At 38.0% G+C, this 17908-nt stretch overlaps 1 protein-coding gene across 1 annotated transcript; it reads left to right on the top strand.

Moving 5' to 3' along the window:
* The first annotated feature begins 16213 nt into the window (after positions 1 to 16213).
* On the top strand, positions 16214 to 17665 carry LOC111893181 (uncharacterized). The gene has a single exon (XM_023889250.1). It carries the CDS (start codon positions 16214 to 16216, stop codon positions 17663 to 17665), a length of 1452 nt encoding a protein of 483 aa, XP_023745018.1.
* The last annotated feature ends 243 nt before the right edge of the window (positions 17666 to 17908 follow it).

The following is a 17908-nucleotide window of genomic DNA, read 5'->3' as shown; positions in this document are numbered from 1 at the left end:
GGCCCATACTACTGAAAGAGCAGGACCCATACCTATAGCAAGGAAGTCACAAAACCCGAGGGGTAGTCTCGTCATGTCGTTGTAGCAATATGTATTGGGGAATTCTGATGCATTTTGGTATGATTAGTATGGAGCTCACGAGGGGATCTGGTTCAGGACCTGGAGCTGATGGCCAGGATAGGTCGGGTTTGATTGTTAATCAGATGTGTGAGATGATTACCACTTAGGTTTCTCAAATATTAGAGGAAAAATTGTATGGTATCGTGGATCGGATCACTGGAAGGCTTATTGCCAAGTTCAAGGAGCGAACTGTAACTTTGCAGATTATAAGGGGGATTATTGAGATGAGTACTAGGGAATATAACATAGTTTGATACCATGATTCGTGGCGGTGTTTCGATATCTGACGGTCTTTTGGTTATGCTTGTTTAGGTTTGAGAATGGGTCTGGTGATTGTTTGGGCCTCAATGGTCATGCCAGTTTGGGTTTCAATGGTGCAGGCCTAGGTGAGTTCGTGGGTTTTGAGTTGTTGAGGGCCTTGCTCGAGGCAGTGCCAGTTGAGTTGCGGGACTCAAGAAAGAAGCGATTGTTATGATCAGCTCGAGGATTTCACCTGGAAGCTGAGTGGTTGACAGATGGATTGGAATGTTGCTATCTACGTTGGGGTTATGTTATTCTAGCTTGTTGTGCTTAGAGGAAAACCAGCGCAGACTTGTGATCTTCAAAGTTGGGGTGTAGACCCATCACAGGGCTAGATAGTTGTGGTTTTTGGTAGTATGTATGGAAGTGTGGGAATACACGAGAGGATCCTTGTGGTATGCTTGCCTTGAGATAAGATCAAGGGTCTGCTTTCTTTGAATATAGTCAGGACAAGTGCTAGTTGATTGCTTCATGTGATCAAGGAAGTGAATTAGGAATGACAACTTGTGTTGTCTTTGATGTATCCCAATTATTAAAGTGATGCCTCTTGTATTTTGGAATAATCCTAATGATGAATTTACGGTTAGGGATTTGCAAGAGAGGAGTGTAGTGGCCCATTCATTTCTAGATAGGAAGTTAGTGTCATGAAAGGATTGTCAATTATTGCTTGTGCATCTGCATGGAATTCTAGATGTTAGAGGAGGTTATGATTAGAAGTTTCTGAGGGTTCCATCTAAGAACTGGAATCTATTTGAGTTGGATTGGTCTTTATCTGGAAGATCAACTTGTGTTGTGTTATAGATTCCAATAGGTTAGGGATACTATTGGTCTAGGTTATTCGATTTGAGTATTTGTTCAGTTTGCAATGTTAATTGGTGGTTGTTCAAACCCTAAGTGGGGGAGAACTGGGTATTCTGCTTGGAGGATAATCGATTTGTTCAAGTTTTTTGTAGGGTTTTGAGAATTCTAACACTCCTATGGTGTACATGCAACCCTAGAAACCTTGGATCCATGTTTTACTATGATACATGCTAATTTGTTTTTCCAAGGTTCTTAACCTAACTAGCATGGCATGGGGAACTTTTAAAACTTAATAAGCTAGTAGAGTTACATACCTTTTAGAAGTGGTTGATTTCTTGGAGTTTGAGAGCCTAACACCAATAATGTGGATGCCTCAAATGGAAGTCACAAATCACCACAAACCTTAGAAACTTGAGAAAATAGTAGCACTCTTCTTGAAATCTTCCCTCTAAGTTCTCACACAAAAACTATTTGATTTCAAGTGCCAAAAACACTTGTATATAGTGTGTTGGATTAGGGTTGCATCCATGTAAACCCTAATACCCATGACTTTTCATTTCCATGAGATCCATGGGTTAAAGCTCCATGGACTATCCATGGCCTTACCATGCAAGCCTAGCCCATTCTAAATAAGCATTAGCCCACACTATATAAATACAAGATTCCATATTTACTTAGTAATACTTTTGATCACTAACTTAATTCTAAATTAATTGTAGATCAATACTAATTAAATAATATGATTTGTTATTAATATATTAGAGCTTATAATATATTAATAAATCATAGCTTATACTATTCTCAAAAGATTATCCATATAAATTGTTCGGGTGAAGTACATCTCAAATATAGTTATGGACTTAGACACCTTATCCAACAGTCTCCCACTTGGATAAGTCTAATAACTATAGTTGCAATGGTGACTTCAGGAACCGACCAACAATCGTAGCTCTTAAAACTCTTTTGAACTATGAAGCGCTATTTTAGATAAGGGATCATATAATCCTCTATTATAGATATCAGTCGGACAAAAATATGGAACAATGTCTTAATTATTGTCCAACAGTTTGTTTCTCGATTTCTGATTTGTTTGACATAGAACTTAATTGAACACATCAACTTAGTTCTGACCGGGCCCGATACATGGGTCAACACAAAATCATCGAGGGACCCATATATCGCTTCTAATACAAGAAGGAACAAATAAACTTCGACTCAATTGCTTGTTCTACTACTTGTTGAATTATACACAAAGGCATGTTTTATAACATTGAGTTACCAATGCGTTTTCGTACAATAAATGCATAACCAACTTATAGGGTACTCTGTACTGACAAAACCCTCTGGCTAACTCATGTAAAGATCCTCATCCAACTTTCCATTAAGGAAAGCGGTTTTGACATCCATTTTCCATATTTCATAATCATGAAATGCAGCAATGGCTAACATAACCCTAATAGACTTAATCTTCGCTACTGGTGAAAAGGTCTCATCATAATCAACTCACGAAGTTTGAAAAAATCCCTTTGCAACCAGTCGCACCTTATAAGTGTGTACATTACCATCCATGTCCGTCTTCTTTTTGAAGATTCATTTACACCCAACTGTCTTACGACCCGGTACATTGTCAACCTAGTTCCAAACTTGATTATCATACATGGATTGTATCTCGCTGTCCATAGCCTCTTTCCATTTAGCAGCCTCAGGGCCTGCCATGGCTTCCGTGTAGATGTTAGTTTCATCCAGACTCACTAGTGTGCTATCACTGATAAGTGTATCACCTTCTGCAGTAATATGGAAACTATAGTAATGCTCAAGTGCATTCCTAACTCTCGTGGAACGCCTCAGAGGTATAGACTCTTCTGTCGGATCAACAGGAGTTTGCTCCTAGGGTTGATTGCTAGGGTTTAAGGTTCCTTCACCACTTGACTCTTGAATTTCTTCAAGGTTAATTTGCCTCCCACTGTTTCCTTGGCTCATGAATTCTCTCTCGAGAAAGACTCCTCTCCTTGCTACAAAGACCACATTATCACTAGGTATGTAGAAGAGGTAACCAAAGGATCTCTGTGGGTAGCCGATGAAAATACACCTCTCACTTTGAGGTTCGAGCTTATCGTGAGACTCGTGCCTCACAAAAGCCTCACAACCCCAAATCATGATGTGGTCCAGATTGGGATCATTTCCGGTCCACATCTCATGAGGTGTTTTGGAAACCTTATTTGTAGGGACTAGATTAAGAATATGGGCGGCAGTCTCTAAGGCATACCCTCAGAACGAGAGTGGTAGAAAAGCTCGACTCATCATGGAACGAACCATATCCAACAAGGTTCGGTTGTGCCTCTCAGCCACACTATTAAGCTGTGGTGTCGTGGGAGGTGTCAATTGTGAGATAATCCCGCATTCCTTAAGATAGTCAAGGAACTCTGTACTAAGATACTCACCACCTTGATCTAATCGAAGCATCTTAATGTTCCTGCCCAACTGATTCTCCACTTCCTGTTTGAACTCTTTGAATCTTTCAAAGGTCTATGACTTATGCTTGATTACGTAGACATATCCATATCTACTAAAATCATCAGTAAAAGTCACATAGAAGCAGTTAGCATCTCTTGTGGCGGTTCCGAAAGGTCCACATACATCAGTATGTATGAGATCCAACAAACCCTCCCCCTAGCACAAGAACCAGTGAAGGGTGACTTTGTCATTTTCCCAAGGAAACAAGATTCACAACTATCATCTGAATTTAGGTTAAACGAATCCAAGACTCCATCCTTTTGGAGTTGGCCTATGCATTTCTTGCTTACATGTCCAAGACGACAATGCCATAATGATGCTTTATCCAAACTAGAGGAAGAATTGATACACAATACATTATTTCCTAGGTTATCAACAACCGACATAGTTTCATATACACCATCACAAGGTAATGCTTTAAAATAAAAAAAACATTATTAAAGAAATCATTAATACTACCACTATCATTATCAAATGAAAAGGTAAAACCTTGTTTGTACAAACCATGAAAGGAAATAATATTTCTCGCCATTTCAGACGAGTAACAACACTTATTCAAATCTAACACTAATCCATTACTTAGCAACAAAAAAATAAACTCCAATATTGGTGACAAATGAAGCTTTCCTATTCCCCATGATCAAGTTTATCTTCCCATGCTCCACATTCACACTTCTTCTTAGTGCCTGCAAATCAGTACATATGTGAATACCACATCATGTATCAAGGACCCAAGAATTAGAATGGGGTGAATTATTAGACAATATAGTGTATGTACCTGCATGGTTGGGTTTTACTTTCCCATCCTTAACATCTTTCTGGTACTTTGGGCAGTTTCACTTCTAATGTGACTTTTCATGACAATAGAAGCATTCAGCCTCTAGAGGGTTAGCAGTAGGAGCGACAAAACCTTTCTTGGTTCCACTTGAAGAGGAGCCATCAAGGGTCTTCCCCTTGGTACCCTTTGAAGGGCTCTTCCTCTTATTTCCTTTGTGTTGTCCGATTGCCAAGACAGGGGTTGCGGTAGGAGTAGGAGTTGTAACAACCGACTTACCTTTAAGACCACTTTCCGCGGTCTTCAAAAGTCCTATAAGTTTGCTGAGTGTAACTTCCTCCTTGTTCATGTGGTATGTCATACGGAATTGATCATAACATGAAGGTAAGGAGTGCAAAATGATGTCTATTGCCAACTCCTCGGGGAAGTTCACATTCACTTTCAGCAAACGGTCCACATACCTTTGCATTTTCTGCACGTGGCCCGTGATGGGTTCACCATCCTTCATCCGGGTTGTTATCATGGAGGAGATGTTTTCATATCGCTCTTGACGAGCACTCTAATGGTAGCGGTCCGTCAAATCCTGGTGCATCTCAAAAGGATAGTAGTCCTCATAGGACTTTTGGAGCCCGACTGTCATAGTGGCCAACATGATACATGCCATTTTGGAGCATCTCTTTCATGTGCCTGATATTTAGCGATCTCCTCAGGAGTAGCAGACGACTCAAGTTCCTTAAGCTCATTATCGAGGACATATTATTTTTCCTCATACCGAGTGACCATCCTGATGTTCCTAATCCAATCCATAAAGTTGGATCCATCAAAGATGACTCTCCCACAAAGGTTCATGAGATAGAAGGAGACGGTAGGGTTTGAGCCAGAAGCAGCATTGTTGGAAGACATCTGAAAAAAAAGAAAGACAAGTTTAGATTAGATACAGTCCTTAATAAAACACCCAAATGTAATATTAAGGCTAGGACATAACACAATATTTTATAACTTAGTAGAGGAATGTCGTAATCCAAGCTATAAAATATTTGAAGGTAGGTGCATGACGATTCACCAATTTCCACCATGAAAAACTAAATAAGTTATTTGGTTTTAATTGGTTTTGAAACTCTTAAATTATTTGAGATTCAATGAACTTTTCAATGGCATGTTTTAATCTCGAGTGTGCCCTTTAGGTTTTGTGACTGGGATGCCGAGGATCACAAAACAAGGTGTGAAGTAACCATGCAAATTACTAGGTATTCTTAATATTTACCCCTTAATTGATGTGCCAGTTAACCACACGCGCTCCATCGATACTATGATAAACATTAAGTTACCCTTTGCCTAACTTGTTAAGTCCAGCTTAGTGTGTCGGTTAACCACACACGCTCCACTAACGACCTAATCAAAGTGTAAAGTGTAATTTCATAGGTTAGCACCTTATTCACATTGTCCTAAATTAACTAAGATTGGGAATTTATAAAAACATTTAGTTACTTTATATTCATCATACTTTTAATGAAAATTTAAAGTCCTTGTCTTACTCGTTCGACTAACGACCCTCCACCGATCAAGGAAGTGGTGGGTGAGATTAGACACCCATTAAGGTGCCATTTTATAGGCAACAACCTTATACCCCTCTTATAGACCGGCTTCGTGAATGAGGTCTAGTAACGGTAAAACAACTTTTTCTTATACATATATAATTATTATTAAACTTAAAATATTATAAAGTATAAGGGTTGAATTTTAACTTTTAAAATTCTAGGGGTTGGAACTAAAGTTTTTATAGTGACTTTACATGTTCCAAAACTAGAGGGCAAGTTTTGTAACTTTCAAAACTTTTCATCTTTCATAACTTATGAGTTAATGGTTTAATAAAATGAGAGACTTTTCATTTTATGTAACCTATGTTTTTCTTTGATGGACTTTAAAAGAGTGACTTTTGGTAATCCATAACTTGAAGAAAAATTATGGATTCCATTAAAACACATAATGATCAAGAATTAAAACTAACAAGCAAGTTACAAATAATTCTTATGATCTTCTAAACTCATAAGTTCATGAACATTCATATCAACAATTTCAAGAATCATAAAATAACCATATAAAACTTGAAATTTTGATAATGGCTATTGAAAATGGATTAACATAACCATTACACCATGTAAAACAAGTTTTATAACACCAAAACAGTATATGGTAATGTTTCTAGTCCATTTCCAACAACAAAACTCGAAAATCTGCACTCTGGAGCTCCTACTCATCGAGTGCACGAACCTACTCGACCAGTAGGATGAATTTGCTCATGGACTCGGTGAGTCCCCCCATGGACTCGACGAGTTCATGCTACAAAATGCAGAAAACTTGAGTTTTTTTTTTTAACAATTTGCATCAAGTATCAAATAAACAAGCCTAGGCTCTGATACCACTGTAGGGTTTTGAGCATTCTAACACTCCTATGATGTACATGCAACCCTAGAAACCTTGGATCTATGTTTTACTATGATACATGAAAATTTGTTTTTACAAGGTTCTTAACCTAACTAGCATGACACGGGGAACTTTTAAAACTTAATAAGCTAGTAGAGTTACATACCTTTTAGAAGTGGTTGATTGCCTGGAGTTTGAGAGCCTATCACCAATAATGTGGATGCCTCAAATGGAAGTCACAAATCACCACAAACCTTGGAACCTTGAGAGAATAGTAACACTCTTCTTGAAATCGGCCCTCTAAGTTCTCACACAAAACTAGTTGATTTCAAGTGCCAGTGACTCCTTTATATAGTGTGGTGGATTAGGGTTACATCCATGTAAACCCTAATACCCATGACTTTTCATTTCCATGAGATCCATGGGTTAAAGCTCCATGGACTATCCATGGCCTTACTATGCAAGCCTAGCCCATTCTAAATAAGCATTAGCCCACACTATATAAATAAAAGAGTCCATATTTAATTAGTAATACTTTTGATCACTAAATTAATTCTAGATTAATACTATTTAAATAATATGATTTATTATTAAAATATTAGAGCTTATAATATATTAATAAATCATAGCTTATACTATTCTCAAAAGATTATCCATATAAATTGTTCGGGTGAAGTGCAACCCAAGTGAACCATGCCGGGTCGGGTCAAGTACATCTCAAATATAGTTATGGACTTAGACACCTTATCCAACATTTTTGGTGTTGGAAGAATGTTCCATATGGATCTGCAGTTTGGGTATACGAGACTTTGGTTCAGGAATTGTCAAGACGGCGGTACAGAGCAAGTTTCCATCAGAGGTATATGTTCAGGAATGCAAGAGTCGTCTTCGCAACAAGAAGCTGTTAGAGGAGAGCTCCTTGTAGCCATTGGTTTCTTTTGGATTCCAAATAATAGATGAGCAGGCGCTATGATCGCTCAGGTTGTGTATTGGTTGTTGAGGGGTTTTTCAGGTCATTGTATGGATTGCTATTTAAAGTCTAGATTTAGCAGTTGTCGTTTGGTAAATCAGTTTCAAAGATGGGTATGTTCAACACTATGTGGGTTTTAGTTCGGTAGTGTATTGGTTCGTTAACTTAGGTGTCCATGAATTCTCGATAAATTGGATATTTCGTTCTTCATCAAAGCGGAGATTCTTCAGAAGTCTTGAGTCGTATGAGTTGAAGTTGAATGGATTCATTTGTTGGATTAATGTCTAAGTCCATAACTATAATTGGTAAGACTTGACCCGACCCGGCATGGTCCATTTGGGTTGCATGGCATCATGCACTTGGAAAGACTATAATGAGAGAAATAACACTTAAGGTTGATTAATATATTATAAGTTCTAATATATTAATAAGATTATTTAATTAGTATTGGTCAAGAATTAATCTAGAATTAATTAAGTGATCAAAAGAAGACTAATTAAATATATGGGTTGATTGTGTAAATCATCCATACTTGTATATTGGGCTAATGCTCCATGGATAATCAAGTTGGGCTAAAACTCATAGGATGGTCCATGGATGCTCCATGGTGTATTTGAACCCATGGATCCAAGGAAATGGAAGGCCATGACAATTAGGGTTTACCCTAGTTGTAACAACTATATAAGATCATATTCTTTGGGAAAATCGGCCACTATGAATAATAAGAAAGGGCTAGCCGATTTTAGGAGTGTTCAAGTTATTCCAAGTGTATTTGATGTTGTGTGAACCATTTGAGGTGTCACACTTGAGCCACTAGGCACTCAAGCTTCATGAAGACATTCTGCATCAAAGAGGTATGTATTCTATCTTGTTATATTCATTATTTTGTATGCTAGATTAGGATAATACCTTGGATGTTCATAATTGCATGTATGATAGAGAAAACATAGATCCAAGGTATTTAGGGTTGCATGTACACTTAGGAGTGTTAGAATGCTCAAAACCCAACATCGTTAGCCTATCGTCAAGTTCGGCTAGAGTTTGGAAGATGTCCATATTTTTAAGCAACAGTTATGGTTATGTATTGATGGCATCTGTTTCGGTCCTTCATGAGGATGTTTCTGTTCATGATTGAGGGTCGTCATTTCATTTGATCTAATAGTACTTCACCTTTAGGAAAGGTTGTGAGGAAGCAAAAATATAGTAGATCCAGGGTTGGTTATGGGATTCTCTTGAGGGTGTGTATGGTGATAATTTCATTAGATATTTTCATGAGGGATGTATGTTGGATGAGTATGATAGAATGAGAGTACTTGGCTCGATCTATTGGCATGGTTCTTAATTGGTTTGTAGCCTTTAAAATGGAACAAGAGTACAACTACCTATCTCTTTCTGGTTGTGTGCGACCATGTTTTCATTTAATTTCACGTTGGTAGTAGCTTATACTGTGAACGGAATTGTGCATGGTGAAAGAGTATGACCCATGTTGTGTTCAGTTAGCAATGAGAGGGATATTGATTGAGTTCTTGCAAGACGGTGGATTGATGGTTGAGTATTTTAGGCTCCTATGGTGATGGTCGTGAGTTTTCAGGCTAGTGGAGTGACGGTAAGATGGGCATATTACTGCGAGTTATTCGTTTTAGTGGTTAGAAAGTGTCACGAGGTATCATGAACCACTGGTCGTATGTTTCATATGGGCGGGACCCGATAGTCATTTGATGGAGACTTTTAGGTCTCAAAATTTTTAGTCTTATTGGCATATTTGGGATCAATAGTCTTTTGGGAGGCCAAGATACTAGGAGCATTCCAGACATGAGATGAGGGCTAGGAAGGATATTCCAGACTCATGATGCGGACTAGGAGGCAATCAGGGCTTATGTTGAGGACCTTGTAGGGGTATTTCAGACAAAAGTTGTGGGCCCAATGTTCATGTTTGTTTATTTTCCGAGTATAGTTATTGGTTATCAGATCGGGGGTAAACCTGAACGCAGTTATGTGTTATCAGATCGGGGGTAAGCCCAATCGTATTTATTGGTTATCTGATCGGGGTAAGCCCGAGTGCACTTATTGGCTATCAGATCGGGGGTATGCCCGAGCGCGATTATTGGTTATCAGATCGGGGGTAAGCCCGAGCGCAGTTATTGATTATCAGATCGGGGATAAGCCTGAGTACAGTTATTGGTTATCAGATCGGGGGTAAGCCCGAGCATAGCTATTGGTTATCAGATCGAGGGTAAACCCAAGTGCAATTAATGGTTATAAGATTGGGGGTAAGCTCGAGCATTGTTATGGGATAAGCGAATCGAGGGTAGACTCGAGTGTGGCCAGAGGATGGCAGGGCTGTTTGGCCAAATGAGTGTTTTGGTTAGTCTAGTATGCAATCAATTAACTTTCATTTAGGTCTCATCAGCAAATTTATAAGTTGAGTATTCTTGTTGCATGTTTTGATGGTGTTCCTAGTCAGGGACTAGGGGCAGGTGCGATGAACGGATGATCGCCACTCTTAGAGTATGGTTTCAAAAGTTTAGAAGTGAGGGGTTCCTGAAGTATATTGAGGGAGTTGGTTGTGAGTACAGTTCGATGATTCAACGGTTGTTTGGTTATCACTGGTAGTTGGGTCTTCAGTTAGAAAGAGAAAGATAGTCGTTGCGAATCAGTAGCTTCAAGGTATCAGTATAATAGACCATTTCGAGTGGTTGCCAGGGTTGGAAAGGTAGCTTACAGGCTAGATTTTCCTGAAGAGCTAGTCAGATTCACAACACCTTCCATGTTTTACGGTTTTGGAAGTGTGTGACTGATGGATTTAGTGGTTGTTCCTTTGGATGATATTCAGGTTAATGATCGCCAAAACTATGTTGAGAGACCAGTGGAAATTTTTGATAGAAAGATGAAGGCCGAAATTTTTGATAGAAAGACAAAGGCCTTGCGTAACAAGGTGGTATCTTTGGTCAAGGTCCAGTGGCAGCATCGGGAGGGTTCCAAGTGGACCTGGGAACCAGAGGAAGAGATAAAGGAACATTATCCATAGTTTTTTTTTGCATCAGCGGACTTCGAGGATGAAGTCTAACTCAAGTGGGGGATAATTGTAACATTCAGATTCTTGGAAGTACTTTAATTTATTATATTTTTGGATTTTGGGCAGTACCACGTCTTGGAGAAGTCATCCTACGACGTGGCGATGGTCATTGTACTGCGGGTTTTAAATGGCCGCCACGACGTTGCAGAAGTTTAATGATAAACCCTAATATCCAGGTTTTGCACCGTATTTAAGGGAATGTGATGGCTAAGGTTGCTCAGTCTCAGCCTCCAAGCAAACCCTAGCCTCCAGTTTTGCTCTCTAAGCTTTTTGTGTTGATTTTTGGGGATTGAAGAAGAAGGATACGACTTCTAGGCATGGATTCTGCAAGCAACTGTTCTAACCATCTTATTATGCATCTTCTGGACACTTGTAAGTCCCCATGTTCCAAGCTTTTTGGTTTATTGTGCATAGATCTAGGTTTTTATGCCTTAATCTTCATATTCTTGATTATTGGGTGGTGAGATCTCATAAAGTTTGCAACTTTATAAATCTCCAAGTCACTTTGGACCTTAGATGCTTAGGATCTGGAATAGCATTGAGTTTTAGAATCATGCATGAAAGATTTGGCTGAAAACCCTCATTTTGACCTAATAGAGAGTCCAAGATATGCATTGGACATGCATGTCTAGAAAGTAAGGATTTTTATGTTGGTATTTGATGCTAGAGACCTTCTGCAAATGGGGATTTAGTAGTCTTCAAGAGAAAGTGTTTAATAGGCTAAGCCAAGTTCTATTCTTGCCCTTTTTAGATTTCGAAATAGGATCTCTATCCCTTAGAGAATCTAAAGGGATAAAGTAGGAAAATTTATCCACTTGCACCTTGGAATGGACCAGATCTGGGATTTGGAGCACCATAAGATCAAGGAAATCGACTTAATCCATTAAGTTGTTGGGGAGCCCATTACCCACGACGTGACCATACTCTCCACGATGTGACAGATGTGTTGAGACTCGACTATTTTGTCATTTGGTGGCCATGGCGTGGCCAAGGATGGCCACATCTTGGCAAGCTGTTGTAGTTAAATTTTGTGACAACCTGTTATTTTCAATCTTGTAAAAGTCAAGGAAAGTCAACTAAAGTCAAACATATCAAATTAAAGTAAAACTTATTGATTTGTTAGTTTGATAAAGTTAAATTAATATATTTAATACATATGAACACTTGGTAAAAGTGTTGGTCAATTTAGAAGTTAATTCATACAAGGAACCGAGGAATCCCGCCTAAGGAAATTCCCACCGAAAACCTTCTCTTTTCTCTCGGACCAAAAACTTCGCATAGGCTATTCCCTCGGACCGAAAGCTCGCACCGCAAACTATTTACGGCCAAGAAATCTCGGACCGCAAAAGTGTGAAGTAGTAGAAATCCACCTCGGAGGGTTTCGTCCTCGCATCCTTATCCTCCTCGGTTTGAGTTCCCATCTGAAAACATCTACCTCGGTTTGTGTTCTTGACCAAACCACTAACCGCCACACTTTATGATCCTTATATATATACTAGAACTGAAAAAAAATCATCATTATAACACACATTTGCCGAAATCTCAACCTTTTCTCTCAAGAAGTTCAACCGAAAACCTCCCCTCTCTCCTTAAGAACATACGAAATCACTTCTTTCTCATGAATTCCATGCAGAAATCACTTGGTTCTTCTTATAATCATGCAAGTATCATTCCTTGATCTTGTTTTCATTTCAAAAGAACCTTCCAATCATCTTATATTGGACCGAAAACACCCAATTTAGTTAATTTTCACGAAGAACACGAAATGCATCCATACACTATTCAAAGGGTTATTGTAAGTCTTCTTACACTAATTAAGTGTTGTTTAACACTTTAAACATTACTATAACATCTAATTTATACTTGATTTTGATATTAATATAAATTAGGATTCAGTTTTATTGCGGGTTCTAGCTTGAGAAATTAACGCAACTACACCGTATCTACACCCGGAAAATCACAAAAGGTGAGTTCATACCCCTGCATTTTTACTATTTTTCACTGTTTTAGGGGGGGATACAAGTCTGACACAAGAATATTGTGTTTACCATCAAATTTTTTCTAAATATTACTAAAATGACTTTAAATTACTGAAACTCTTTTAAATATTAGCGAGCTCTTTTAAAAGTTTTAAAAGAATAAACATAAATTTTGCCAAAATCATATATATATATATATATATATATATATATATATATATATATATATATATATATATATATATATATATATATATATATATATATATATATATATATAGGGCTGAGGACTCATAATTCGCTTTATTTCCTTTTCTTTGTTTGGATGTGGGCTTAAGGTAGAATTATTTGTCCGAATGTCGTTTCAATTTTAATTTTATATATATATATATATATATATATATATATATATATATATATATATATATATATATATATATATATATATATATGAATATAAAAAATTTATTTCAGTCAGATTCATTTATCCTTTGTAACATGTCAAGCAAATGGGGTACTTTCATGAATATTAATAAGGGCTTAGGACTAATAATTTGCTTTATTTCATTTTCCTTATTTGGATGTGGGCTTATGGTAGAATTATTTGTCCGAATGTTGTTTCAATTATATATATATATATATATATATATATATATATATATATATATATATATATATATATAAGTTATTTCAATCAGATTCATTTACCCTTTCTAACATGCCGATCAAACGGGGTACTTTCATGAATATTACATATCAAGCAGAACACACATATAAATTATAATAGGTATAATTTATGGAACTCTCAAGCTATTTTCACTAATCATTTATACAAGGTTTAATGGTATACTCTCATATAAATAGTTTACATTCAAGTATACTAGAAAAGGAATCATACTATCAGTTCATTTCTTTCAAAGTGACTTTTCTTCATTTTATATACGTAATCGTCAATATGATTTTTGTGCGACAATGTTCAGTTGCTTATTAATTTAGGCAATACTATTAAAGTCCTGATATTATAACCAGAATCTCATGACAGAGAGCGAGACAAATGTGTATAGATCTATACGGGATTGACAATCCTGCACTGAGATTGTTCGCTACAGTTGGGCTGGTATGCCTATGGGTGACTAATGTCATTAATAGTTCTGACGCCTACAAAGCGTCGTATCGAGCCATCTAATGGTTCGATTTTAAACTCGATATGCCTCTCCAAAGGCACTTCGGGTAACTCCTCCGGAAACACATCGACGAACTCCCTGATTACTGGAACCTCTGAAACCGTGGTCTAATCCCTAAGCCGTGTATCCACCACATACACGAGATAACCCGCACACCCATGTTGAATATACTGTCGAGCCCTGACGGCTGAGCAGAACCCTGAACCTGACCTGGTGCCCTCACCGAAGATAACCAATTCTCCCCCACTTGGGGTTCGAACTACCACCCGCTGACCCTCGTAGTCGATCTGGACACCGAAGTGACTAAGCCAATCCATAGCCACAATCACACATACATCCCCATGGGAATTGGAATCAAGTCTATCGGGAAAGATACCCCGAAGATCTCCAATGGACACTCCAGCTCTCCTACTAGCAAACCGAACTCCCTATTGATTGACTGAAACACAAACGACCAACTCACCACCGATTCGACTAATACCAAAGCAAGTAAGGAGTTCACTAAGAATGTACCTAACATGGTACAACACATATAAGCATAAAACAAATATAATCAGTAAGATAAGGGATAGAAACATACCAGCAACCACGTCTGGTGTTGTCCTGGCCTCCTCTGCTGTAAGCTGGAAGGCGCGTGCCTGAGCCCTCGGGGGCGTTGCTCTACCCTGACTCCCATCAGTAATCCTCAGTGTAGCCAACGCTAGAGCATGCGCCATCCTGGCAGCGAGTTGTGGACAGTTGGTCTTCACGTGACCAACCTGATGGCAGTGACAACAGATCCTCATATCTTGAACCGGGGCTGGCTGGCTACAATCCCTCGCAAAATGCCCCTCCTTGCCGCATTTGCGGCACACAGGTGCCATCCACAAAATCACGACCATAAAAGACCGATTTAATTTATGCTTTTAAAATAATTTTCAAAGTAATCCTTTGATTAAAAGAGTTGCTGAATTTGTTCCCAAAACAAAACATGATAAATAAAATTTATCAAAGTATTCCTTAAAGAAATGTATTTTTCATATATAACAAAACTCGGGATGTCATGTTCTGATACAGACCAAAAGCATAAATGGAACATTATAAGCCTTACAACGGTTACATACAACTACTGGCCTATAATCAAAGAAACTTCACAAGATGTCCAACTTATGCTCTCGTGCCACTACCTATAATACAAAGAAACTGAGTGGGTTAGGCTTGGGAGCATGGTGAGCATATAGGTTTTTCAACCCACAATAAATAATTATATTCAATTTCACCAACCAAAAATAACCCGATTACCCATGCGCATTATCCTCACTTTACGTCCCTAAAACAACAGCTATCACAAGGGTCCTAGTCTAGGATTTTTTTTGATCTGGATGGACATTATTGCAAAGGGGTTTCCTCAACAATAGATGTCCTAAAGGCAACCATAAGGGGGATAGAGTACACCGGTGAACACATCGTTCACAACACCTACAGGTTATGAACCTGCCAGCGTTCCACTGGATAGTCTAGAAAGAGTCTGTGGTTGCCTTTCTGTTAGGGTGCAAAGTCACTCTTGGATGTAGTGTTTTAGGCTTACCCTCTTGTATGTGTATATGGGTTGAGTCTTTCCTGTAAATAGGAAGTGAGTGACTCCCATTATGTAAGGAACCATTTGGAGTGTTAGACTAGAGAGAGAAAATTTGTACAAACCCATTTCTACATCCTTTCTAGATCTAATATGAGCTTACACAGATTTATTTACTCCTTGTGTTCTTGAGTTTACATGATGATTGACTTGATCTTTTCTTATTTCGCAAATGCCATCATAATCAACACCACTACAATTGGTATCAGAGAAAGAATCATCATTTGCGATCTGTTTTTCACTCTGATTCAAAAGGTTTTTGAATCAAATTTCTGGTTCAAAAGTTCCGCACCTTTTGACGTGAAAAGGCGTTCTAGATCTTCAGTTGTGATTCGATTCCGCAACTAATTTGTTGAATCGAGTGTTCTACTTGATTTTGTTAATCAATTCAGCAATTTGCTTTCAAATTCTCTTTGATTTCTCAAAAATACTTATAAAAATTCTTCCGTACATCAATGGCGAACTTCAATCTCAACTCGATGACTTCATACTCTCATCTACTAGGATCTTCAACAAAGATTCACATGCTTATTCCAGAATACTATGAACAGTGGTCTGATCGTATGCAAGATTATTTGAATGGACTCGATGAAGAGCTTTGGTCTTGCATCTCAGGGAATGTTACTCTTCCTAAAAATATTCAACCTATTGGATCGTCATCTTGTACTACGAGTGTGGAAAATCAATCTGATCGAATGAAGAAACTTGAGAAACGATGCATAAGGGAGTTACATGGTGCATTGCCTCTAGTTGTGTATAACTATGTCAAGAGTTGTACAACTGCTAAAGAAATCTGGAATAATCTCAAAGAAAAGTTTCAAGGTAGCGAGAAGACGAAAATCAATTCAGTTAAGCAATGTTTGATTGAATTGAAGGATTTCAAGCAAAAATATGGTGAAACGATCGAAAGTTACTATGATAGGCTGAACGAGCTGATTTACAAATGTAATCGTTATGGAATCACAAGGTCTGCCATGGAATTCAATCTTACCTTTGTTATGGGACTCCTTAAAGAATGGAGGAGTGTTAGCATGATGGTGAAAAATCAACAGAGTTTCGACACATCTTCTTTGAATGATTTGTACAATCAACTGAAAACTCACAAAAGTGAAGTGAACGAAATGTCAGAAGAGTCGAAGCTTAGTTTGGGAGGTCCATTAGCACTTGTCTCTAAAGTGTCTGAAAAGGAAGCAATCGAAAAAGGTGATTCTGATGATGAAGAAGGGTTTATCATGAATTCGGATGATGACGCAATAGGTTTTTACTCAAACAATCGAGTCAAAAAGTTTTTTAAGAAACCGTTTAATTCGAAGGTGAAACAAAGTGAGGGAAAAGGAAGTTTTGTGAACAAGGCTGCAGGAGAAGAGAAGAAAAAGTTTGAGAAGAATGATGGGAAGGGTGCTAAGGAAAAGATAGAGAAGAAACCGAAAGGAGATTCTGGTATGGATTGTCATTATTGCAATGGATCCAATCATCTAGAAAATGATTGCATGCATCGCAAGAAGGATGAAAAGAAGAATAGAATAAAGGATGAGGCATATTATGTGGAGAGGTTGGAAGAGATGCGTACGAAGGCGAAAAATTTGTATTTGGTGGCTGAAGGTGAACATGAGAATGATGGCACATATCAAATTTGGTCTTCAGGCTCCGATGATGAGGAAATGTGTAATCCTAAGCATGGGGCCATGTATACAAAGCTGGAGGAAGATTCAGACGAAGAGGTCAAGAGCCGATGCTTTGTGTCAAAGTCTGCTGATAAGTCTCCAATCACAACAAAGGTACGTAATATTCTTCAATCTTTCAATATTCCTTTGAGTGCATATGACTCGAAATTGTTGCTTTACATGATACTGTTACTTATTTTGATAATTTGGTTGTTTCTGCTAGTGATGAGGCTAAGAAATTAAGCAATCAGTTGTTAGAAGTCAGAAGAAGTTAGATTCGAAAGCTGTCAAGATAGAGTGTTTAGAATTGCAAATAACAAACATTATGTGTGATAGAGATTCGTTATCTAGTGATGTAAGACTCTTATTAGCTCAAAGAAATATCTATTGTAATTCTGCTAAACGTTTGTATGGCAAGTTAACTGCATTGCATCATTCGTGTGAAATTAGCAAGGAACAACATAGGAAATTATTACCTTTTCTAGC

This window comes from Lactuca sativa, chromosome 8 (genome assembly GCF_002870075.4).
Source record: "Lactuca sativa cultivar Salinas chromosome 8, Lsat_Salinas_v11, whole genome shotgun sequence".
NCBI lineage: Eukaryota > Viridiplantae > Streptophyta > Magnoliopsida > Asterales > Asteraceae > Lactuca > Lactuca sativa.
The sequence above is the reverse complement of the archived record's forward strand: the minus strand, read 5'-3'. Positions and strand labels throughout refer to the sequence as shown.